Source organism: Quercus robur, chromosome 8 (assembly GCF_932294415.1).
Source record: "Quercus robur chromosome 8, dhQueRobu3.1, whole genome shotgun sequence".
NCBI lineage: Eukaryota > Viridiplantae > Streptophyta > Magnoliopsida > Fagales > Fagaceae > Quercus > Quercus robur.
The window spans coordinates 64,130,728-64,155,724 of NC_065541.1; the positions used below are offsets into that span (position 1 = coordinate 64,130,728).

At 34.6% G+C, this 24,997-nt stretch overlaps 3 protein-coding genes across 5 annotated transcripts; all 3 read left to right on the forward strand.

Annotated features, from left to right (window-relative positions):
- The first annotated feature begins 11,586 nt into the window (after positions 1-11,586).
- Positions 11,587-16,356, forward strand: LOC126697650 (uncharacterized protein At2g39910). 3 transcript variants are annotated; one of them, XR_007646236.1, is made up of 9 exons: positions 11,587-11,702; positions 11,783-12,305; positions 12,587-12,673; positions 12,890-13,080; positions 13,692-13,887; positions 14,545-14,609; positions 15,554-15,655; positions 15,756-15,961; positions 16,192-16,356. XR_007646236.1 is itself a non-coding variant. In XM_050394723.1 (9 exons), the coding sequence occupies exons 1-9, from the start codon at positions 11,662-11,664 to the stop codon at positions 16,201-16,203; spliced, it is 1,317 nt and encodes a 438-aa protein (XP_050250680.1). In that variant the 5' UTR covers positions 11,587-11,661; the 3' UTR covers positions 16,204-16,356. The 3 variants fall into 3 exon arrangements, 2 of the variants coding, with proteins under 2 accessions (XP_050250680.1, XP_050250679.1); XM_050394723.1 differs by having other exon boundaries at positions 15,756-15,855; XM_050394722.1 differs by lacking the exon at positions 16,192-16,356 and having other exon boundaries at positions 15,756-16,185.
- A 1,564-nt stretch (positions 16,357-17,920) lies between these two features.
- LOC126696617 (glucan endo-1,3-beta-glucosidase) lies at positions 17,921-19,072 on the forward strand. The gene has a single exon (XM_050393316.1). The coding sequence runs from the start codon at positions 17,921-17,923 to the stop codon at positions 19,070-19,072; it is 1,152 nt and encodes a 383-aa protein (XP_050249273.1).
- Positions 19,073-20,856: 1,784 nt separating this feature from the next.
- LOC126697649 (L10-interacting MYB domain-containing protein) lies at positions 20,857-24,603 on the forward strand. Its single transcript, XM_050394721.1, has 4 exons — positions 20,857-20,958; positions 22,742-23,082; positions 23,185-23,781; positions 23,885-24,603. Exons 2-4 carry the CDS (start codon positions 22,771-22,773, stop codon positions 24,356-24,358), a joined length of 1,383 nt encoding a protein of 460 aa, XP_050250678.1. The 5' UTR covers positions 20,857-20,958; positions 22,742-22,770; the 3' UTR covers positions 24,359-24,603.
- The last annotated feature ends 394 nt before the right edge of the window (positions 24,604-24,997 follow it).

A 24,997-nucleotide genomic window follows, 5' to 3' on the forward strand; every position in this document is an offset into this window, starting at 1 on the left:
CTTTTTTTTATTTAGCTAAAAATTAGGAACTTTTAAATTACTAATTTTACATGTATATTCCTATGATTTAAGCCTTAAAAATGAATAAATTTGATAGTATATTTTGGGCCTCTAAATTGAGGATTCCAAATAGGGAAGCTCCTTAAATAATAGTATAAATAAGATAACAAAGAATAAAGTTTGGATTTGACTAAAAAAATCTTGATCTCTCCGAACCTTTTAGATTTAATTGAAGAAATTCTAGCTCCACTACATTTAGAATCTAAAAAACAAGGAACTGCACGCAACGTGAGCTACAATAACTAAACTACCCAACTTATTAGGACTCTATGAGCAATAGCATCAATCAGTCTAAATTTTTCCATCTATTTTAGCATAAGAGCCTACTTTTTCTATTTTACACGACCATTTTTCCAAAATACCTACATCAGTTTATCTATTATACAACATCTTTTATTTAAAAAATATTTTTCTCACATTTTTTATTATATCACACTACCCAGAAGCCCCACCCACCTTTAACACAAGCCAAAGGGGAAGAGTAAGACAAATGGGGGGAGAGAAAAAAAGATTTAAAAAATCATTTATACATGAACATGATATATGCACAATTACTATAACAATTTTGCATATGAATAGTGTTATAAATAGACTGATGGGTGTAGTTTTTAAGCAAAATTGTGTAAAAGTCAACACTTTTTCTATTTTGCACTTACTAATGCAAGTGCACTAAAAACAACTCTGACGTTGTAAGAACAATAGCAAATACCAAATTTTAAAGTTAATAAAACAATAGTAAATAAACTAAATTACTAATGACACATTGGCACTTATTACTTCTCACATCACTTATGCTCTGTTTGGATGGAAGAGGAAGTGGAGTAGAGGGAATGAGAATAAGTTAAATTATCTTATTTGAATATTTTTTAAGGGATGAGAGGGGAGATTAAGAGGGGTTTGAAGAGGTTCTAATTACTTCTAACCCCTCATTTTTAATTCTCCCAGATTGAAGAGATTTTGAAGAGAGAGTAAAGCATAGAAATACTTGACCAAATGAATTACCTAATTTACCCTTACCGTATTAATAAAATTACAAACTATGTTCTGTACATAAAAACAAATCTGTAATGTTGAAAAAATCTCTCAAATTTCTCTCAGCTCTTGAAGACTCATGCTCTCTCTCTCTCTCTCTCTCTCTCTCAAAGGTAAACTCTGTTTTAATTTCTACTTCATAGGTTTCTTTTGAGTTGGATCAAATAAATATGTTCTTGTAATTATGATTTTATTGGGTAATTTCTTATTAATCGTGATTTTATTGGGGTGATACATGTTATTTGTGAGTGGGTTTCAAATCTGAGAGCTTTTTTTACTTAAATTTTAAAGTTTCAAAGTATTGCTCATAAGGTTTTTGATTAAGTGCTTGAGTGAGTCTAGATTGTGAACTTGCATAAATTTGTATCTCAATTCTTCTCTAAATCCTCAAAAATCAAATTCATGAACTAAGAAAGATAAAAAAAAATTTAAAATAATAATAATAAATGAAAACACACTCAACATTCAATATTTTATTGATTTTTTCAGTAAAAAAAAAACATTTCTTCTTATTTTAATTATTATTAATTAAGGATTTTTTTTAGTATAAAAAAATGAAAAAAGAAATTAATCATAGACCAATGTTGACTATTTAATTCGAATAAAATATATATATATATATATATATATATATAAAATTGCACGTTATATGTCAAATTAATCATTGACCAATGTTGTAAGTCTATTTCTAATAGGGTAAATTTGTTTATTTAAATATATTTACCCATTTTCTCTCATTCTCATCCTAATTTTTAAAAGATTCAAACAAGAGGAAAGGCTAATTATTCATCTCCCATTTACTTAATTTTAAAAACATTCAAACAATGTGGAGAATAATCATTCCCTTCTACTCTTCTCCCCACTACTCTCCTCCACTCTACTCTCCTCTCCCTCTAAACTTCCAAACATAGCACTAGTTGTTGGCTTCTACTATTTCTTATCATCCCAACTACCTGTATGGACACCAACTACACAAACACACACCCCCTTTGTAGAAAACCAAACTCTTATAATTATTCTATGGGTGTGTTTGTTTGGAGATGAAATAGGGTGGAAGGAAAATTTTGGAGAGAAAAATGAAAGGAAAACTTTTTTTGAATATGTTTGGTTGGGTGGGGAGGAAGGAAAATAAATGGTGGAGTTCAAGCATTTTCTTCCCGAGCCCACCAAATAGTTTTTTCCCTAAAATGGTGAGAAAACTAAGAGGGAGAAACTCATGAAATGAGCTCCAAAAATACTCCTCACGTTGGACTTCACCTCCAACGTGTTGGCTTTTTCTTTTTTTGATTTTTTCTTTCTCTATTTGCCTTCTTTCTTTCTTTCTCTTTTTCATTTCACTTTCCCTCTTTCTTAAGCGTATCTTAAAATTCAAATTTATCTAGTAAGTACAAAACTTATCTCTCAAATTTCCATCTCACTCTAATATCTACTAACTCTAAATTTTCTCTCTCAAATTTCAATCTCTCTTAATTCATAGTCTCCTTGGAAAGACTCTTTCTCAGTTTAAAGATTTTCTCTCTAACTTTCAGGTAATTTTTTGGTTCTCTTTAAATTTTAATTTGATTTTTCTTTGTTTAATTGTACAATCTTCAAGAAGTATTGTTTTGTATGTATTTTTTTTTTTAGAATCAATAATTGTGTATATTGCTGTCATTGTGTTGTATATATATGATGTTTTTCAATTTTATACTTATTTTCTTTTCTTTTCTTTTTCCAAAATAGGTGGTAAGTCAATGAAATGGTCGTGAAGTATACTTGGATAACACCTTCAGGAAGAAACTTTTCTTTCATGTTATATTGATTTTTGCATACTTTTTGAAACTATGTGTTTGAATGTAAATTCAACAAGTTGTGTATATATTTGTGTTTTTTGACATATGTATTGAAATGAAGTATTTCGAATTTTTAATCTTTTTTGCATATCTTTAATTTGTTAGTATAGTACCTAGATATGGTTTTTAATTGCAAAACAGGTTAATGGAAAAATTATTATTTAAAAAAATGATATATTTATTTTTTAAATTATAAAATAAAAAAAAATAAAAAACAAAACAAAACAAAACAAAACCTATTGCAATGAGATTTTCAAAGTAAATTATTGCAATATTGGAATTTATTGCAATGAAAATCTAGTGTTGCATAAACCTATTGATTTTTTTTAATAAAAAAATAACCTAGTAACGAGATTTTAAAAGTAAATCGTTGCAATATATAGAATTTATTGCAACAAAAATCTAGCGTTGCATAAACCTATTACCTCAAAGTTTATTATAACGGCTTGCCGCTTGCATCGACTTTTTCGTTACTATAATAACACCTATTACGATGACATTAATTATTATAGCAATGGCTTTTTTCATTGTATTAAGTCTTTTTTCTTGTAGCGTTAATTGATTAAAACTAGTTTGTCACAACAAATGTGTTAAAAATAGAGATAAAGAATCGGAGTAGAATTATTCCTATAATTGTCGAAATCAATCTCTTCTTCTCCAACAATGCAGCGGATTTCTAACCTCGTGAATCTAGTAGCTCTAGGATCCACGGATATGCTTCCATCCCAACCACCAAAATCACGTCATAGCTCCACAAAACTTCTCATCTCAGCAACAGTGGAAACCATAATGAATTGAAGCTACTTTACTAATGTGGTTGTGTGCTCGAGCGCAAGATGTGTTCGGTGAACTTGATTACTCAGATTTTCGACCGGAAGACTGCTAAGCCTTCTAAAATATAGAGATATCATAAAACTTTATAACTTATATAATAGATGTAAAAATTACAAAATTGTTTTTTGACTAGATACAATTTCTTTCTGGCCTATACTTCCAAATAGTAAGTAGGAAAGCTATTGCATTAGATCTCAATCCCGCATGAAGCACTATCCTTGAGTTGATTTTTTTTAATCCATAAACTTTCTTTAACCAAACCAAGAAACATTTTCTTTTCTGCCTATACTTCCAAATAGTAAAGGGAAAGCTATTGCACCTGATCTCAATCTTGCATGAAGCATTATCCTTGACTTGATTTTCTTTTTAATCCAAAAACTTTCATTAACCAAATCAAGAAACATTTTCTTTCCTGCCTATACTTCCTACTAGTAAAGGAAAGGAAAAAATATTAGAAACCAAACAAAAATTATAAGATGAGCTCATTGAATTCGAGCATTCAAGTTGTCAATTGAGATACCAGCAAGCGACATCATTCTTCTCCTACTATGAAGGTTGATAAACTTTTGATTAGCACACAAAAATTCCCGGAGTCATTTCAATGAAGCAAACCTATTTTTTTTATTCCTTTTGGCTCTCCTTCTTTTAGCCTTACTAGCTCGGCTTCCTCTCACTTTGACCATGCTTGTTTCTGATGAAATACTTTTTTGTAACTTAAGTTAACATGTTTAGTTCATGTGGTTTCATTGCACAAATGGACATAAACCTTCTAAAATATAAAGATATCGTAAAATATAAGATGACAACACACGTTACTTGTATAATAGATATAAACTTTTTTTTACAAAATTGTCTGTTTCGCTATAAACAATTTCTTTATGGCCTATACTTTCAAAGTAAATCGTTGCAATATATGAAATTTATTGCAACAAAAATCTAATATTGCATAAACCTATTACCTTAGATTTTATTATAACGACTTGCATCAACCTTTTTGTCACTGCAATAACACCCATTACAATGACATTAGTTATTATTGCAATGACTTTTTTCATTAAATTAAGTCTTTTTTCTTGTAGTGTTAATTGATTAAAACTAGTTTGTCACAACAAATGTGTTAAAAACAGAGATAAAGAATCGGAGTAGAATTATTCCTATAATTGTCGAAATTGATATATTTTCTTCTCCAACAATGCTGCGGATTTCTAACCTCGTGAATCTAGTAGCTCTAGGATCCACGGATATGCTTCCATCCCAACCACCAAAATCACGACGTAGCACCACCAGACTTCTCATCTCAACAACCGTGGAAACTACAATGAATTGAAGTTGCTTCACTGATGTGGCTGTGTGCTCGATCGCAAGATATGCTCAGCGAACTTGATTTCTCAGATTTCTGACCGGAGGCCGCTAAGCCTTCTAAAATATAAAAATATCATAAAACTTTATAACTTGCATAATAGATGTAAAAATTACAAAATTGTCTCTTTGGCTAGATACAATTTCTTTCTGGCCTATACTTCCAAATAGTAAGTGGGAAAGCTATTGCATTGGATCTCAATTCCGCATGAAGCACTATCCTTGAGTTGATTTTTTTAATCTATAAACTTTCTTTAACCAAACCAAGAAACATTTTCTTTTCTGCCTATACTTCCAAATAGTAAAGGGAAAGCTATTGCACATGATCTCAATCTCGCATGAAACATTATCCTTGACTTGATTTTCTTTTTAATCCAAAAACTTTCATTAACCAAACCAAGAAACATTTTCTTTCCTGCCTATACTTCCTACTAGTAAAGGAAAGGAAAAAATATTAGAAACCAAACAAAAATTATAAGATGAGCTCATTGAATTCGAGCATTCAAGTTGCCAATTGAGATACCAACAAGCGACATCATTCTTCTCCTACTATGAAGGTTGATAAACTTTTGATTAGCACACAAAAATTCCCAGAGTCATTTCAGTGAAGCAAACCTATTTTTTTTATTCCTTTCGGGTCTCCTTCTTTTAGCCTTACTAGCTCGGCTCCCTCTCACTTTGACCATGCTTGTTTCTGATGAAATACTTTTTTGTAACTTAAGTTAACATGTTTAGTTCATGTGGTTTCATTGCACAAATGGACATAAACCTTCTAAAATATAAAGATATCGTAAAATATAAGATGACAACACACGTTGCTTTTATAGTAGATATAAAAAAAATTTTACAAAATTGTCTGTTTGGCTATAAACAATTTCTTTATGGCCTATACTTTCAAAGTAAATCATTGCAATATATGGAATTTATTGCAACAAAAATCTAGTGTTACATAAACCTATTGCCTTGGATTTTATTATAACGGCTTGCATCAACTTTTTTGTCACTGCAGTAACACCCATTACAATGACATTAGTTATTATTGCAATGACTTTTTTCGTTGTATTAAGTCTTTTTTCTTGTAGTGTTAATTGATTAAAACTAATTTGTCACAACAAATGTGTTAAAAACAGAGATAAAGAATCGGAGTAGAATTATTCCTATAATTGTTGAAATTAATATATTTTCTTCTCCAACAATGCTGCGGATTTCTAACCTCGTGAATCTAGTAGCTCTAGGATCCACGGATATGCTTCCATCCCAACCACCAAAATCACGACGTAGCTCCACCAGACTTCTCATCTCAACAACCGTGGAAACTATAATGAATTGAAGCTGCTTCACTGATGTGGCTGTGTGCTCGAGCGCAAGATATGCTTAGCGAACTTGATTTCTCAGATTTCTGACTGGAGGCCGCTAAGCCTTCTAAAATATAAATATATCATAAAACTTTATAACTTGCATAATAGATGTAAAAATTACAAAATTGTCTCTTTGGCTAGATACAAATTCTTTCTGGCCAATACTTCCAAATAGTAAGTGGGAAAGTGATTGCATTGGATCTCAATCCCGCATGAAGCACTATCCTTGAGTTGATTTTTTTTAATCTATAAACTTTCTTTAACCAAACCAAGAAACATTTTCTTTTCTGCCTATACTTCCAAATAGTAAAGGAAAAGCTATTGCACCTGATCTCAATCTCGCATGAAGCATTATCCTTGACTTGATTTTCTTTTTAATCCAAAAACTTTCATTAACCAAACCAAGAAACATTTTCTTTCCAGCCTATACTTCCTACTAGTAAAGGAAAGGAAAAAATATTAGAAACCAAACAAAAATTATAAGATGAGCTCATTAAATTCGAGCATTCAAGTTGCCAATTGAGATACCAGCAAGCGACATCATTCTTCTCATACTATGAAGGTTGACAAACTTTTGATTAGCACACAAAAATTCCTGGAGTCATTTCAGTGAAGCAAACCTATTTTTTTCATTCCTTTCGGCTCTCCTTCTTTTAGCCTTACTAGCTCGACTCTCTCTCACTTTGACCATGCTTGTTTCTGATGAAATACTTTTTTGTAACTTAAGTTAACATGTTTAGTTCATGTGGTTTCATTGCACAAATGGACATAAACCTTCTAAAATATAAAGATATCGTAAAATATAAGATGACAACACACGTTGCTTTTATAGTAGATATAAAATTTTTTTTACAAAATTGTCTGTTTGGCTATAAACAATTTCTTTATGGCCTATACTTTCAAAGTAAATCGTTGCAATATATGGAATTTATTGCAACAAAAATCTAGTGTTGCATAAACCTATTGTCTCGGATTTTATTATAATGGCTTGCATCAACTTTTTTGTCACTGCAATAACACCCATTACAATGACATCAGTTATTATTGCAATGACTTTTTTCGTTGTATTAAGTCTTTTTTCTTGTAGTGTTAATTGATTAAAACTAGTTTGTCACAACAAATGTGTTAAAAACAGAGATAAAGAATCGAAGTAGAATTATTCCTATAATTGTCGAAATTGATATATTTTCTTCTCCAACAATGCTGCGGATTTCTAACCTCGTGAATCTAGTAGCTCTAGGATCCACGGATATGCTTCCATCTCAACCACCAAAATCACGACGTAGCTCCACCAGACTTCTCATCTCAACAACCGTGGAACCTATAATGAATTGAAGCTGCTTCACTGATGTGGCTGTGTGCTCGAGCGCAAGATATGCTCGGCGAACTTGATTTCTCAGATTTCCAACCGGAGGCCGCTAAGCCTTCTAAAATATAGAGATATCATAGAATTTTATAACTTGCATAATAGATGTAAAAATTACAAAATTGTCTCTTTGGCTAGATACAATTTCTTTCTGGCCTATACTTCCAAATAGTAAGTGGGAAAACTATTGCATTGGATCTCAATCTCGCATGAAGCACTATCCCTGAGTTGATTTTTTTTAATCCATAAACTTTCTTTAACCAAACCAAGAAACATTTTCTTTTCTTCCTATACTTCCAAATAGTAAAGGGAAAGCTATTGCACCTGATCTCAATCTCGCATGAAGCATTATCCTTGACTTGATTTTTTTTTAATCCAAAAACTTTATTAACCAAACCAAGAAACATGTTCTTTCCTGCCTATACTTCCTACTAGTAAAGGAAAGGGAAAAATATTAGAAACCAAACAAAAATTATAAGATGAGCTTGTTGAATTCGGGCATTCAAGTTGTCAATTGAGATACCAGCAAGCGACATCATTATTCTCCTACTATGAAGCTTGATAAACTTTTGATTAGCACACAAAAATTCACGGAGTCATCTCAGTGAAGCAAACCTATTTTTTTGATTCCTTTCGGCTCTCCTTCTTTTAGCCTTACTAGCTCGGCCCCCTCTCACTTTGACTATGCTTGTTTCTGATGAAATACTTTTTTGTAATTTAAGTTAACATATTTAGTTCATGTGGTTTCATTGCACAAATGGACATAAACCTTCTAAAATATAGAGATATCGTAAAATATAAGATGACAACACACGTTGCTTGTATAATAGATATAAAAAAAAATTTACAAAATTGTCTGTTTGGCTATAAACAATTTCTTTATGGCCTATACTTTCAATGTAAATTGTTGCAATATATGGAATTTATTGCAACAAAAATCTAATGTTGCATAAACCTATTGCTTCGGATTTTATTATAACGGCTTGCATCAACTTTTTTGTCACTACAATAACACCCATTACAATAACATTAGTTATTATTGCAATGACTTTTTTCGTTATATTAAGTCTTTTTTCTTGTAGTGTTAATTAATTAAAACTAGTTTGTCACAACAAATGTGTTAAAAACAGAGATAAAGAATCGGAGTAGAATTATTCCTATAATTGTTGAAATTGATATATCTTCTTCTCCAACAATGCGGCGAATTTCTAACCTCGTGAATCTAGTAGCTCTAGGATCCACGGATATGCTTCCACCCCAACCACCAAAATCACGACGTAACTCCACCAGACTTCTCATCTCAACAACCGTGGAAACTATAATGAATTGAAACTGCTTCACTGATGTGGCTGTGTGCTCGAGCGCAAGATTTGCTCGGCGAACTTGATTTCTCAGATTTCCAACCGGAGGCCGCTAAGCCTTCTAAAATATAGAGATATCATAAAACTTTATAACTTGCATAATAGATGTAAAAATTACAAAATTATCTCTTTGGCTAGATACAATTTCTTTCTGGCCTATACTTTCAAATAGTAAGTGGGAAAGTTATTGCATTGGATCTCAATCCCGCACGAAGCACTATACCTTAGTTTATTGTTTTTAATCCATAAACTTTCTTTAACCAAACCAAGAAATATTTTCTTTTCTACCTATACTTCCAAATAGTAAAGGGAAAGCTATTGCACTTGATCTCAATCTCGCATGAAGCATTATCCTTGACTTGATTTTTTTTTTAATCCAAAAACTTTCATTAACCAAACCAAGAAACATTTTCTTTCCTGCCTATACTTCCTACTAGTAAAGGGAAATGAAAAAATATTAGAAACCAAACAAAAATTATAAGATGAGCTCATTAAAATAATATGTGTTCACTTAATGAAAAAAGAAGAAGAAGATATTAGGTGCAATTCATCTCCTTAATTAATTTGTTTCATTCTTTTTAAAATTTTAGCATTTATTTGTTTTTTCTATGTGAAAAGTACGGATTGATCTGATCCGACCCTCAACCTAATTAATCCAACCCTTAAAGTGACTCATTTTTACTTGCAACACGGTTGACCTAATTTGACACGACCATTTGCCATATCTACACAAAATATCATACAAAATCTTATAGTTCTTTGTTTCAATTTTCATGGGTGTATTTGGCACTCATAGTGAGAGCATGATGACCCATTTTCTTGATCTTAACATAAATTCACAAATTGGCAATTCCAAAGTTGTATGCCGCTTACTACTATGCATATTAGGAATCAAGGAATGAGCCATGTGCAAATAAGGATGCATGTTAGAGCATTCGCACTGGAGATTGCAAATGCCAAATGTAAGGAAAATTTGGCATTTCAAGCCCCAAAGTACTCAGCATTTGGGATTGTAAACGGCTACTATTGTAAAAATTTTTAAAATTGTGCTACAGTGCAATTCTACATGTAGAATTGCATTGTAGCTCAATTGTTAAATATATATATATATATATATATTTTTTTTTTTTATTCCTTTTGACTCTCCCACTCTCTACACTCTGTCTCCCACATCTCTCTCTCTTTTAGATTTCTCCCTCTCCCTTTGCTCTCTCTCAGTGATTTCTCCCTCTCCCTTTGCTCTCCATCAGGCCATCATTGGCTGTGTCTTGATGTTTTGCTCCGATGTGGCTTCGATGGGTTTGCTCCGATGTGGGTGTGGTTTGTGGGTTTCTTGGTAGAGATTGGTGGGTTTCTTGGTGGAGATTGGTCTGGCGTGGGTCGTGGCTCTCTTAAGTCCGGTGTGGGTCGTGGGTTGTTGGTCTTGAATCGGTGTGGATTGTGGTGGATCGGCGGGTCTTGAATCGGTTGCGTTGGTTGGGTTTTGAATCGGTGTGGATCGTGGCGGGTTGTGGTGGCTCTAGGGCTAAGGATTGTGGTGGATCGGCGGGTTTGGAGTTTTGGGTTCTATGATTTTTTTTTTTTTTTTGATGTGATTGGTGCTTAAAGGAAGAGGTGGGTTTTGTTTGATTTTGTGGGTTGCCGGAGTTGGGGGTTGCCATGGTTTGGTTTGTTTTTTTTATTTATTTTGTTGGTTGTCGTGATTTTGATTTGATTCTTTTTCTTCTTCTTCTTCTTCTTCTTTTTTTTTTTTTTTTTTTTTTTTTTTTTTTTTGGTGCTTGAAGAAGACTTTGGTTTTCAACTAATAAAAATCAATTTGAGTACCGAGTTTTGGAGATAAAAATCAGTTTGGGTATGTACTTGGTGGTGGTGGTAGCAGGTGGTTGCAGAGGTGATTTGGGTTTTGGGTTTTGGGTTTTTGTTTTTATTTAGGTTTTGGGATATATTATTTTATTGAGTAGATATATTATTTTAATGAGTATGATAGGAAAATAAAAGTTTGGATGTTGGATATGGTATAATTAATAAAGTAGGTTTTTAGGATAGTAAAATAGGATAAAATAGCATTTCCTCATATGAATGCTGTTAGGGGAAACTAAAGTCTATGAATGCAATCAAATTTGTAATCAAACTTTCCAATTAAATTTTTCCAGAAATCATCGTTAATTCTCTAAACTTTTTTAGATTTGGAATTGCCTTATAATTCAATTTCAAGCAAAGAACTGTGAAAGACTTACGAGCTTCAAAGGTTCAACTGTTCAAGTTTCAACTTTCAACTCAAGGTAAATTCTATTGGAAAGTGAAGATGGAATAAAAAAGTGAAAACCCAAATATAATATGGTAATGCTTTACGACGAATCGTATAGAGTCTTAAAACTATACGACGTGTCGTTTTGGTACGTCCGTTCTGTTATATGGAAGAGGATCTCAAAGAAGCCGAACTGAGAGAGAGTCGAAAATGTCGAACTCATTCACTGACCTCCATCACCTTCTCATTCAGTAAGCTCTCTCTCTCTCTCTCTCATTTCTCTCTCAAATTTCATTCTCTAACAGCGTTTCTCTGTAAAACTTTTTCAAAGGTTATCGGAGCCAATAGCGGAATCTCTCGCCAAAACCAACTACGCTCCACCAGAGGGTTCCCAAATCTCCGTCAAAGCCCTAATCGAGCCTCTTCTCCCACACAAAGCCTCACCGCCAAACCCTAACGTCGACGCTTCCATCAAAGATTTCGCCCTAGCTTGCGCGTTGCTATCCTCCTCTCACTCCTCGACTCACGACCTTTTCTCATGGATTCCCGAAAACCTCTCTACCTCAGCGAACTCGGCCTTTCGCGAGCTCTCCAAAGCTTATTGCGTCGCTTTCGGAGAGCGAAACGCGAAGAGGATTGGAGAGTTGGGATTGGATTGTGGTTCGGTGCCCGAAGAGAAGAGGTTGGTGGTGGAATTGATGCCTGAGGTGATGCCATTGTTGAAGGAGAGGATTAAGGAGAGCTCGATCGATAAGTCTGACGAAGCTGGCGACGAGGTCTCAGCTGCTTCTGCTAGAGTTCCAGTTGGGTTTGCCATTGTGGCTGCTTATCAGTTTAGGTGGTTTGCCACTCAGGTTTGTGCTTTGTGAATTTTTTGAACTTCAAAGATTTTGGTTTTTTACATAGCTTAGGTTCCCAATTAAATAAAAAAATGTGATTGTATTGATCAACGAATTGCATTGTTGAATTTAATTATGCTCGGAAAAAAGAACACCATTTTTACTATATTCATCAATACAACTATGTGATTGCATTCAATTGAGAACTACCGTATTTAAAGGAACTGTATCTAAGTTTTTTCTTAAGCTTTTGTAGCCATGTGGGCTTGTTTAAAATCGTCTTTTGTTTTTGATAGGTTGATTATCCTCATTTGGGAAAATTGTGCGCTTTGGTGATTCCTTGTGCGTTGAATGCTCTTGATCATTGGTCGCCGGATGTGAAAGTATGAGATTGAATTTGGGTTTGGTCCCCCCTTTTATATTAATTTAATTGCAAATTGCTAGTTATAAATTTTAATCATTCTTGAATTGCCATAAAAGCTTGAGCTCAAAGTAGAAGTTTTTGATTTTGTTTTTGGATTATAGAATTTACAATTTCAATCTTCAAGCGTGTTTCAATCCTGTGTTTTAAAAGTTGATTTTCTCTTCTCATTTTTCAGGGGCAGGGCATGATTAGCTTTATACATCTTGCAAAAAATGTCAATGCTGTTGAGCTTGGTTCGTATGGAGATGTGATTCTTGATGCGTGCTGCCAGAATATTGCTTCTAGTGATGAGATATGGCACCATGTAGTTGAGATGTCAACACTTCTTGTGACTTGTATCCAGAGCGGCAATCCCCGTAGCCCATGGTATGTTTGTTTGTCTGTGTTCTTTTAGTTATCGACAATTGTTTTTGTGCTTTTGTAGGTTTCTTTTGAAATGGAAAGAACGTTATTTATGCAACTAAAATCATTGCTATGTTTCTGATAAAGGATTTGGAAATGGACTATTGATTAATTAGCGTGTGCTTATTATCATATATTGGATGTTTATGGAAATTTGGTGGAGTATGTGGTGGTGGCAGTGGCAGTGGCGGTGGAGTATGTGACGCTGAGTGTGGTGGGGAGTGAGGTTGTTAGTTGGAGGAGGAGGAGAGGGAGAGAGTGAGAGTGAAGAACAAAGAGAGAGAAGGCATGATGTTTTCTTGAGGGAGGGAGAGAGAGAGTTAAGGTCGTTTTGGTAGTTAGAGGGGGCATATTGCGCTCTACCACTATGGGTTGGTTGGTTCCTGTTGCGACTCTTGTAGTGAGGAGAGAATTGGATCCTATGCGGTTAAGTGTTCAGGTGGATGCTAGCTGCCACGTTGGCATTTTCCTTTAGAATTTGGATATGGATTATTGATTAATTAGAGTGTGCTTATTATCATATATTGGAACTTATGGAAATTTGTGTTTGCTCATTATCATGTATTTGTTGTTAGGTTTGAAAGGATGTTAAATGAGATGTTAAGTCACTTGGAGCGGCAACCAAGGGACAAGGAGCGCTGTGTTGCATGGCTCAAATATATCGAGCCACTTTTGAGTGCTGTTGGTCTTGTGTTATTAGCACATTTTAGGCGTATATTTCCCCTTATTCTTAAGTGGATGCATGCTGATGATGATGAGACTGTTCTACTGGTGAGAATAATTTCTTTTCTTTTGACACTTACTGATTCCAGCATGTTTGCTTGAAGATGGCTTTGGGAATCCTTTCTTTCCTGAAACACAATTATGAGGTTTTACCACCTCTGCTAGGTAGCATTTTGACCATTTTCAATGTATACATTTACTGCATAAATTATGGAGATAGAAATTCTCAGGTCTATGTTTCATTCTCCGTCTTACTATAGGAAGAGATAGTATATCATATTAAAAAATGAACTTGACTTTGGAATAGCCTAGTGATTAACTACCTAGCAAAATTTTCTTTTTTCCCTCTGTTTTCTCAGTGTGTAGTTGTCATTTGACCTTTAGCATCTCAGATACTATATGCATTGCATCACACTTAAAAAAAAAATTTATAAGTAAGCTTTGCATCATACTTGTCTTTAATAAGATAAATATGTTTCGTGGAGCAAAGGTCCTTTTGTAAGTTCTTTTCAACACTACCAGTAACAATCCAGGCATTTCTTGCATAACCTAATTAAACATGTAATTATCCATTGCCCTCTTTGCGCTTTCCTCATTACAAATAAGTATAGGGCAAACTCAGCGCTATTTCTGTAGCTGATTTTTGTTTGATGTAGTAACAAATATACTATTTGTCTGTTTGTATAATTCTTTAATTATGTGCAGGTTCTGGAACGGATCCAGACTATTTTAAAGTTAACGTGGATAAGGAACACACCATATGTTGGAAGGTAAATTACTAGGTAATTATGCTTTATCATCTGATAGTTTTTTCAGTTAGGCAGCATTTTGAAGTGCCCTGGAACATCATTCCTTCTGTTATCTTGCATGCATTTGACTGTACAAAACACTATAATAGCAACTAGAATGAGCTGATGATTTTGAGATCTTTGCTTGATTTTACTGAACAAGTGTTTAGAATAAGAATGAAACTTGCCTTATAAAGGAACTTAATTCATTTCAAACAATCCAGCAAAAGAAGAAGAAAAAAAGAAAAAGAAAAAGAAAAAAAAGAAGACATTTCAAATGCCATAAACACGATTTTTAATTGCACTTCTGTGGGATGCTCACTGCTGCTTTGTTGTTTTTATAACTTAATAAGTGATTGTTTGTTCAATCTCATGTCATTGCACTGGTCCTTCAAAATTCAAAATTGTGTGTTTTTTCTTTCTTCCAACCCATTATTTGTACAAGTAAAGAATGTGGCGTTTAATGACTGATTTTCCCCTTAACGATGTTTAGGAAGGCACTACAGTCAACAATTGTTTCTAGATGGCAGTTAATGGTCATGTAAGTGACCATTAGAAGTTAGTCCATTGTTAACTTCCTTCCAAATGTGGCCTTAGTTGCTTTGACCTTGAATAGGAAGTATATTTTTAAGTCTCATACTTCAGTTCTGCTTCAAAACCTTCCTGGCATACAATAGGTTTGGATACCAGCCTATGCTTGCTTATGTAGTGCATTTTGGAGTCTGAAAAGTTGTGGTTTAAAGGCTTGGGATAGTGGAAGTGTTTAAGGATACGTATGTGGGTTTTAGTTTGATATATATATTTTTTCCCCAAATAAGTATAGATTAGGGTGTAATCAGGGTTTATTGGCAAAGGGAATTGAATCTTGAGAGAGATTGGTTTCTGGATTTTATGACGTGTTCACAATTCTGCAAATTTGGTGTCAGGTTGGTTGACGAACTCACGATTTTGTATAAAGAGGCTGCAATGAAAAGGGCTCGTGAAGAAGTTAGAATGCATATTCTTCAGATACTGATCTTACTCCAGCAGTAAGGGTTGTGTTATGATTTCCATGATAATAGAGGAGTTTTACATAATTTCTTCCTTGATCTTTGATTTGTTCTTTTATCATTCTTCCTGAACCCCTAGATGCAAAGGTATGCAATTCGAAGCAGCCTGGGGCAAGCACAAGGACGATCCAAACTTGGCAAATCTTGAGTCATCTTTAAGTGGAAGAGGCGCAGCAACGGTAAAAACCATGCTCTTTATTACTGCACATTTGTGACAATTGCAGTGCAGTTGTCATCACAGGGTTCAAAGCCATTGAGAACTTACTGAGCTTGCCATTCCATTTCGTGAGTTACTTGATCCAAATGTCTGGCTGTCAGTGATATTTGGAAAACAAGCTATTCAAGTTGCACCTATGCAGCTTTGTGTGTATGTGTGTGAGTGGGTGGGGATGTAGTCTTTGAGTTCCATTTCCTTCCAATCTTTCTAATAATTTTTTCTCATGCTGCCCCTATGTCCAATTTTAATACCTTAGCTACTATTTTCTGTCTAATTAATCTGTGAAAATGTGACGCAGGTCGTTCAATGATCATATGGAAAGGAATCTTGAGTCCTACGAAATGAATTCTTGTCAATGTTCATTGGAATATTTATGTGCAATTGATGTAAATAAATCATTTTGGGAACCCTGTACATGTAATTGTAAGCATTAATATAACTTGCGATATTTTAATTGGTCTTAGACATATCTCAAACGTATGCCCTTGTACATTTTACATGTATTACTAAAGCAGAAACAAAACAAGAAGACACAAATAGCATGAGTACAGCCAATTAAAGAAATACAAGAAGATACTCAAACAGACTGGGCAAACTGCAAGGCGATGCAAACCCACAAATCTGATCGTAAAAACTAAAAACCCCACTCCGCCAAGTAATCTAGTGGTGACTCTCATGTTTCACTTCCACTGCTGACAGCGATTTAACGTGTGGCCAGACGTAACATAGGATCCCAAATACATTGAAAAATACAAGTACAACATTTCATGAAACGCTCAGCAACTTGATCTCTAAGATTTGTTTGGATTGAGGGGGGAGAGAGGGGGAGCAAGAGAGACTAATTTTTGGCTAATTTTATTCTACTCCCTTTCTCTCCTCCTCAATCAAAATAGATTATTAAAAAATATGAAACTTTGCAAGGGAAAAGAGGAAGGAGATGGAAACTTTTTTTTTTTTTAAAAAAATTTCTAATGGCTCGTGCAGTTTTCTTACATCACATTAATGACAACAAGAATCCTATTGTAGATATTGTTCGCTTTGGGGCCCATGCTCCTCACGGTTTTGTTCTCTCTCAAAGTACATAGTAGTGGAGGAAAATGCCTCTACACATTAAAGGAAGGTCACTCCTTATAAGCATATCTCTATATACTTCCCTAGACGATGTGAGATTCCATGGATTGCAAGACCCCTTTTTAGGTCATTACATAAAATAAGAATGCTAGAAGTTAGGTGAACTTTTATAAAAAGCAATGTATTGGCTCATGCCACATACATGACATAAAATAAATGTAAAATGCCAAAATACCAAGTACCTAATATTTCTATTTTCTTTTCTGCCATTTGTTAACATGCACCCATTAATGTTGCATTAAATATACCAAAGTATTGTTACTTTTGTATGTGATCGAGATAAAAGAGTAACAAGTGTGTTCCATAAAAGCTTAAAAAGATTACTACAGCAAATTGCATTATATATTTTCTTATCAAATACCGCAAGACATGAAGACACTCGTTAACTAACTTCTTTTATTTCTATCTTCTATCATGACAATTGATGCCTATGTACTTCTTTATTATTTTTTCTTCCATTCCTATCAACCAGCTTGTCTTTGTGCTTTTCTCTTTGTAGAGAACAACTAGTAATGCAGTTAAGGCAATAAATAAATTAAACTTCTTATAGTATGAGAGTATCTTGTGTGAATTACTCTTTTTTCCTGTCAAATATCGGGTTCGGACTTCGGACCTTTTGCATCAGGGTCGTGATAAAATTGGAAGTCCAATCCAACCCACCAATACCAAATATACAAATCCATGCATCAAATCAAAGATTCCAATCCTAAAATGCCAACGTGACAGTCGCAACAGAAACCAACTAACCAACCCGTAGCGGTAGTAGTGTGCGCAATACGCACCCCCCATCTTAACTGCCAAAACGAACATAACTCCCTCCAAATTTCAAATCCCATTTCCCAACAAACCACTCTCTCTCTCTCTCTCTCTCTCTCGCTCAAGAAAACACGATGACGATGCCTTCTCTCTCTTTCTTCATCACTCTCACTCTCACTCTCTCCCTACTCCAACTAACAACCTCACTCCCAACCCAACTCGGCGTCACATACTCCACCGCCACCTCCACCACCAAGCCACCGCCGCCGGACCAAATCTCCGCCGCCCTCTCCACCCTCAAACTCACCTCCATCCGCATCCTCAACCCAGACCCAACTCTCACCCGCGCCTTCACCTACACAAACACCTCTCTCCTCCTCACAATCCCCAACTCCCTGATCCCGCCCATCTCCGCCAACCGCTCCGTCGCGCTCCGCTGGCTCTACCTCCACGTCGTCCCCTTCTACCCTCGCGCCAAAATCACCACCATCTCCGTCGGCCACGACTTCCTCGACGAATACTACTCCTCCCCAGGCCTCTTCTCCTGCCTCCTCCCCGCCGTCCGAAACGTCCACCTCGCCCTCCGCGACCTCGGCATCCACCGCATCTCGGTCTCCACCACCTTCTCTTTCGTCAACATCATCTCCACTCCGTTCCCGCCTTCCTCCTCCGAGTTCCAACCCCCAGCCTCCGAGAGCTTCATCAAGCCACTGCTCCAGTTCTTGCGCGACACCAACTCCTCGTTCCTGATCAACATCTACCCTTACAAGCTCTACAGGCTCAACTCCGAGATCCCGATCGGCTTCGCCCTGTTCCAAGACCATCCGTTCAACTTCCGCGACGACTTGATCACCGGCGTCCGGTACCGGAACCTCTTCGACATGATGGTGGACGCGGTGGTTAGCGCCATGGCCGTCGCCGGCTACGAGAATATTCCGGTGGTCGTGGTCGAGACGGGGTGGCCGAGCTCCGGCGCCGACGCGAGCGAGGTCGAGGCTAATCCGGCTTACGCCGAGATGTATCTTAAGAATCTTGTGGAGCATTTGAGATCGGGGACCGGCACGCCGCTGAGGAAGGAAGGAGTGGCGGAGGTGTATATATACGAGCTGTTTGACAAGGAAGTGAAGCTAAGGAATGATCGGAATTGGGGGATTCTGTATCCGAATATGACCAAGAAGTACAAGATCGAGTTCTCTGGGTGTGGGTGCAACGGTATCATCAATCACCAAACTGGTTTCGTGAGAGTTGAGTCTTTCTTGGTCTTTGCTTTCTTGCTTTGGCTTTTGCAGTAGTAGTGAAAAGTATAGTACAAAAATCGATTGCATTTTCTTGATGCTGATTCTTGTAAAGATGAGACAATTCTTTGTGTCCATAATCAGAATCTGGTTTTAGGGGTAAAGTGTTTGATAAAAAGAATTCAATGAAAATACAGGTTTATGTTTCACAGAAAAAAGGTTTGTTAAGTGAATATGGTCATATGGTCTCTGGCACATTTGTTCTAATGCATGTGATATTTGATTTGATAAGAGTGTGTGTGTGTGATTAGCATTTCAACAAACCAATTGTGGTAATATCCAAATATCCATGCTTCAACTGTTATTGCATGCTTATATTGGGAATAGTAAATCCTAAAGATCAGATTGAAATGAAAGCTATGAGCATGAGGTGCATATAACCATTAACACTCATAAAATGGGAAGCTCCCTATTTGTAGTTTTCTGCCCAAATTGTTAGTTTGGGAGCTGCAAAATTTCTATCATAGTGACTTGAAGGAACTTTGCCATTAGTAAAAATGTCTCAAATCTGATACCAACTATGTGCCTTTTATAAGTAATTTAGTGAGCCAGTGATGAAACAGAAGTAGAGGAGCTATTGAATGCTCTTACAGGAGTCTTCAAGGTCACTGTCAGAGTGTCAGTCTAGCTCCTAAACTTCCTTCTCAAACAGTCCATGAGTTTGATGTTAATTAAAGGTGTTTGTTTGCAATTTCAGAACAATTGTATTATGCTGAAAGATTTGTGTACACGTATGGTTTTGTGTTGGTATTGTAATTGTGAGCCTTTTATGATTTTTTTTTTGGGTTGTTGATAATATATTGAAATTATTTTTTCTTTTTGAAATTTCTTGTCCCAAAACCAGAAAGAAAGAAAAAAAATAGTGGCAAGAATTGGTATTGGTGGACCAAGTTTGGATACAGAGCTTGTCAATTTGTTGGAAGAGTTGGAGGGTGTTGAAGAGTTTGAGTTGGATCAAACGAGTCAAACCTCAAACCAAGTGTAATTAAACTTAAAACTAAACATCTAAAATGTTATTAACAATTTTAAGTATTAATAAGCACTTTTATACTAAATTAAGTAACATGAAGAGAGAAAGAAAGGTACACAGTACACTTATATTATATATCTATAAACTTTACTATAGCTTTTTGTGTAAAGAAATTAAACATAGAGGTATTTTAGTGATTTAAATTAATTATATGGTCGATTGTGGATTAAAACTTAAAATAATTCACAAACCTTAATGGGTTTAAAAATTTGAATCCAAAGCCATTTAAAGAACTTCCAAACCCGAACTACTAGGATTGGGTTGAATAGGAAAACCCACATTCAAGCCCAACGCATTGCCATCCCACTATTTGGGATTAGTTTTTAGTGATTGAGAATTTGTGTTTAAATCATTATTTTAAATTACAAAATTAATTAATAATCTATCATAAGAGCCAAAAAATAAAATGTTGTTTTACTAATTTCTAGGATTACAACCTAATATAAGAAAATAAATAATTTTTTCAGAAAATATTTTTCCAAAAAAATTAAAATATTTCTAAAAAAAATCATTTTCCCTCTTTACATTAAAAGAAAAAAGAATTTTAATATCAAGACTTTAATTTATAGTTATCTTTTAAAATTTTTATTTCACCAAAGAATATTAATAAGTAATATTAATGACTCTGGCGAAAATAAAACCAATGACAAATGGAGATGATCGTTTTCTAAACAAACGGGAAAGCTTAGGTCCCAATTAGGAAGAAGAATCTCCTCAAACCATTAAAAAAAAAAAAAAAAAAAAAAAAAAAAAAAAAAAAAGAAGAAGAAGAAGAAGAAGAAGAAGTAGCTCTCTCTGTTTTCACGTTTAATACTGAGAGACCTCCAAACAAATGCGACCCTTTTGAATGCAGGTATTTTATTCCTCTGCAAAGGGGTTTCTGATTACTTGTCCATTTATTTATATAGCTTAATTTGAGAACTGGGCAAAAGCTCACTTAGAAAAAGATTCAGTTTTTATCAACTATTGATTCATAAACGCAACTTTTCAGTTTATGATATTCTTCTGTTATAAATTCATAGAGGTTATTGTTTCATACACACACAATTCATAGAGATTAATGTTTCACACACACACACTTGTATGTGCAAACAAATGATGAAAATTGTAGAAAATGATTGCTTATCTATTTATAATTTTATATAGCTTAAATTTGAGAACTGGGCAAAGGCTCTTTTAAAGAATTTTTTTTTCCCCACCTATTGATTCATATGAAACAACTTTTCAATTTTTAACATTCTCATTGAGGCATTTTTGTATGTATGTGAAAGCAAATGAGGAAAATTGTAGAAAATGATTACTTATCTATTTACATAGCTTAATTTGAGAACTGGGCAAAATCTCTTGAAAAAAAAAGATTATGTTTGTCCTTATTATTGATCCTATAATATCATTTTGTTCTAAATTCGTAGAGATTGTTGTTTCGTTCACAAACTCATAGAGACATTTTTGTATATATGTGAAACAATTGAGGAAAATTGTAGAAAATGATTACTTATCTATTTATATAGCTTAATTTGAGAACTGGGAAAAATCTCTTCGGAAAAAAAGATTCTGTTTGTTCCCTGCTATTGATTAAAAAAATACAAAATTTTCAGTTTTTAATATCTTTCTATTCTAAATTCATAGAGATTATTGTTTCACTCACACACTCTCATAGAGTCATTTTTGTGTATATGTGAAAACAAATGAGGAAGATTGACAGATTGTAAAAAATAGTTTATTGGGTTCCTCAATCTCTCACTTATACGCTTTGCTTTGGGGTATGAGTATGCTTGAAATTTTTTGTTGCATTGGTCCAAAAATGATGTTGAATTGAATCCAAATGTAAACTTTAGAGTTTCCAATTGTACCTATGTACCCCACTTGGAAGAACATATCTATAGTTGTTTGCTAGGATAGCCATTTGGTGATATTTTCCTCTTAGCACTCAATATTTATTGGAAAAGTTGGCTAATTTTATGACAGAATTTTTCTCGAAACTTATTTGGGAGAAAATTTGTTCAACCTAGTACCTGGCAATTCAAATGATCATATGCGTTTGCTTTAATCAAATGGCATATTTAATAATTATGTGATTGGTTTAAATGACTTAATGAGTTATGTGATTAGAATACATGTGGATGGTGGGTTATAGCTTATAGGAGATTCCTCTTATCCAATTTGAAGGAAAACTTTATCCTTAATTTTATTTTAGACTACTACAAGGATATGGTAAGAAACTCAAGATTACCAACTTTTACTTCCCTTTCACTTTATCAAATCCTTCCTCAAAGATATTCTTTTGGGTTATTAGCTGTGGAACTCTGATAGTTCTTGTAAACAGTGGTACAATCTGTCTCCATTACTTCTTATTCAGTTCAACATTATTTTTTTCCTTTATTTATTTATTTAAAATTTCACTAGTGTTTAACTATATCTTGGATCTACTTTGAAAAGATAGGAAAAAAGGGGTGGGTGGGGTGGTGGTGGTGGGGTTTGGACAATTGATTATATGCTTTCTGCCTCAGATTATGGATCACAGTGATAGTTTGTATGTGCCACTGCCTCTAGCCCAGCTTCTCTGTTTCTTTTCCCTTAAGTGTTTTTTCTTATAACAATATAACTTGTCTTTTTATTCTATCATGCATGTGAAGACTACCAGAAGATTGCAATTGAAGAAGGGATGTCAACTTGGATGCCTGCTGTGTGGACGCCTGCCCACCACGAAACATATATTGATCTATGTCTTGAACAGACATTAAAGGGGAATAAACCTGGGACACATTTTAATAAGGAGGGTTGGAATAATATCGTTGAATCATTTTATGAAAAGACTGGTTTTAGGTACGATAATAAACAAATAAAGAATCACTGGAGTTTTACCAAGGAACAATGGAAAGTCTGGGTTAAGCTAATTGGTGATAGTAGTATGAAATGGGATCCAGAAACCAAGACATTTGGTGCTAGCAAAGAGGACTGGGACAAATATATAGAGGTATGGTAACTGATTTTACAGTAGATAATGCTATTTTGGTGAAAATTTAAAAATGTTCTTCATGTAGGTAATTTTTGTGATAACATAGTGATTTTGTCATAGGCAAACCCAGAAGCTGCACAATTTAGATTTAAGGAACTCCAGTTCACTGAAAAATTGGAAATTATCTTTGATGGAACAATAAATGCTGCTGACACAGAAGCTTCTACTGGCCGTAAGAGGCACAATGGTAGTTCGACCTCCTCCCGTTTGCTTAGAAAAGTGCAAAGGACAACAATGCCAAAGGGGAAGAATGACAATTCATGTGATGATGAATCGAGGAGTGCTGTTATGGTTCAGTACACACATGGCACACCAATGGCTAGTGAACAAAGCATGTCTAGTTCATCACCTCGAAAGGCGAAAGCAACTTGGATGCCTGCAATGCACAAAATATTCATTGATTTATGTCTAGAACAGACATTACAGGGGAATAAACCTCAAACACATTTTAATAGGGAGGGTTGGAGGAATATTAATGAATCCTTTCAGAAAAAGACTGGTCTGAGTTTTGATAGAATACAGCTAAAGAATCATTGGGATGTCACTAAGGAACACTGGAAAGTCTGGTCTAAGCTAATTGGCACTGGTAGTATGAAATGGGATCCAAACACCAATAAATTTGGTGCAAGTGAAGCAGATTGGGAAAGTTATTTACAGGTATGTTGAATGAATGAACAATAGATGTTTCTATTTAATTGGAAAACTTAGGGAGGTTCTGCATGGATTTTGGATTTTTAATAGTGGAATGGATTTATTACAGGAAAACCCAGAAGCTGCACAATTTCGTTTTAAGGAACTTGAGCTTGCTGACAAACTGGAGACCATTTTCAATGAAATAACAGTTCCTGGAGAAAGTAAGCGTGCTAGTCAACGTAAGAAGTACAAGTATGCTTCAAAAAAATCTCTCTTACACAACAAAGAACCAGACATACTGAAGCCAGATAAGAAAACTGAGCTTCTTTGTGATGCTGTTGAATTAAGAGGTGCTGTAATGATGCAGAAAAGAATGGAAATGGTTCCATCTACACAAGTCAAACCCACTTATAGTATTGGGGAGTGCATTGATTGTCTTGATGGGATGGAGGAAGTGGTACAAGGAAGTGACCTCTACTTGTTTGCATTAGATATATTCTTGAAGAAGGACTACAGGGAAGTTTTTCTTCAACTGAAGAAGCCTAATGTAAGGATTGCATGGTTGCAGCGCCTGCAATCACTTGATCCACCTTTGAAATAGAATGCTGAATTGTTTTGATCTCTCCTTTTCTTGGTACAGCTATAGGTAGTTTTTGCATATGACTAGCAATTAAAGTGGTGGTTTTTATAGACTTATAAGGACTGGTTGTCAGATCATTTTCTTTCATTTGCTTACAAATTATTTAGGTGGTCACCTCTATCTTACTGTTACTGACTTACCGTCGTTTTTATTGGCATAGTCCATAAGTTAGCACAATTGTGCACTTTAAGTTGAGATTTCAGAGACTTCCTGGACCAGAGTGTAAGTTAATTTCTACTCTAATTCAAGTTGAAAATAAATAAATACGTGCCTGCGTAGCAAGTGGGGTTGCTAGCATTTTTTATATTTTAAAAATGTAAATTATTATATAAGTTTAGAATTGTAACATTTTTTTTTTCTTTTCAAATATTAGTATAATGTCCCACATTATTGAAACTTGAATTTTAAGGCAATCTTTTGAATATTTATTATTTTTATTTCCTTTTTAGGGTCCATATCTGTAATTTCTAATGTCTATTTTGTTTGTATTTTTTAGCCAAAAACTAAAGAGTTTAGCCCAAATAGAGTAAAATTTCATACTTTTCAATCCAAAAATTAAGAAAAAAAAAAACTTTTGAGCCCAAGACTAAAAAAGCTACC

What these genes read in the sequence shown, in the direction of transcription:
- LOC126696617 (XM_050393316.1), top strand. Translation starts at nt 17,921, where the DNA reads ATGCCTTCTCTCTCTTTCTTCATCACTCTCACTCTCACTCTCTCCCTA.
- LOC126697649 (XM_050394721.1), top strand. Translation starts at nt 22,771, where the DNA reads ATGTCAACTTGGATGCCTGCTGTGTGGACGCCTGCCCACCACGAAACA. An exon ending in ACTGGGACAAATATATAGAG is followed by an intron (nt 23,083 to 23,184) that starts GTATGGTAACTG and finishes ATTTTGTCATAG; the next exon opens with GCAAACCCAGAAGCTGCACA. An exon ending in ATTGGGAAAGTTATTTACAG is followed by an intron (nt 23,782 to 23,884) that starts GTATGTTGAATG and finishes GATTTATTACAG; the next exon opens with GAAAACCCAGAAGCTGCACA.
- LOC126697650 (XM_050394722.1), top strand. Translation starts at nt 11,662, where the DNA reads ATGTCGAACTCATTCACTGACCTCCATCACCTTCTCATTCA. An exon ending in TTAGGTGGTTTGCCACTCAG is followed by an intron (nt 12,306 to 12,586) that starts GTTTGTGCTTTG and finishes TGTTTTTGATAG; the next exon opens with GTTGATTATCCTCATTTGGG. An exon ending in ATGATGAGACTGTTCTACTG is followed by an intron (nt 13,888 to 14,544) that starts GTGAGAATAATT and finishes AATTATGTGCAG; the next exon opens with GTTCTGGAACGGATCCAGAC.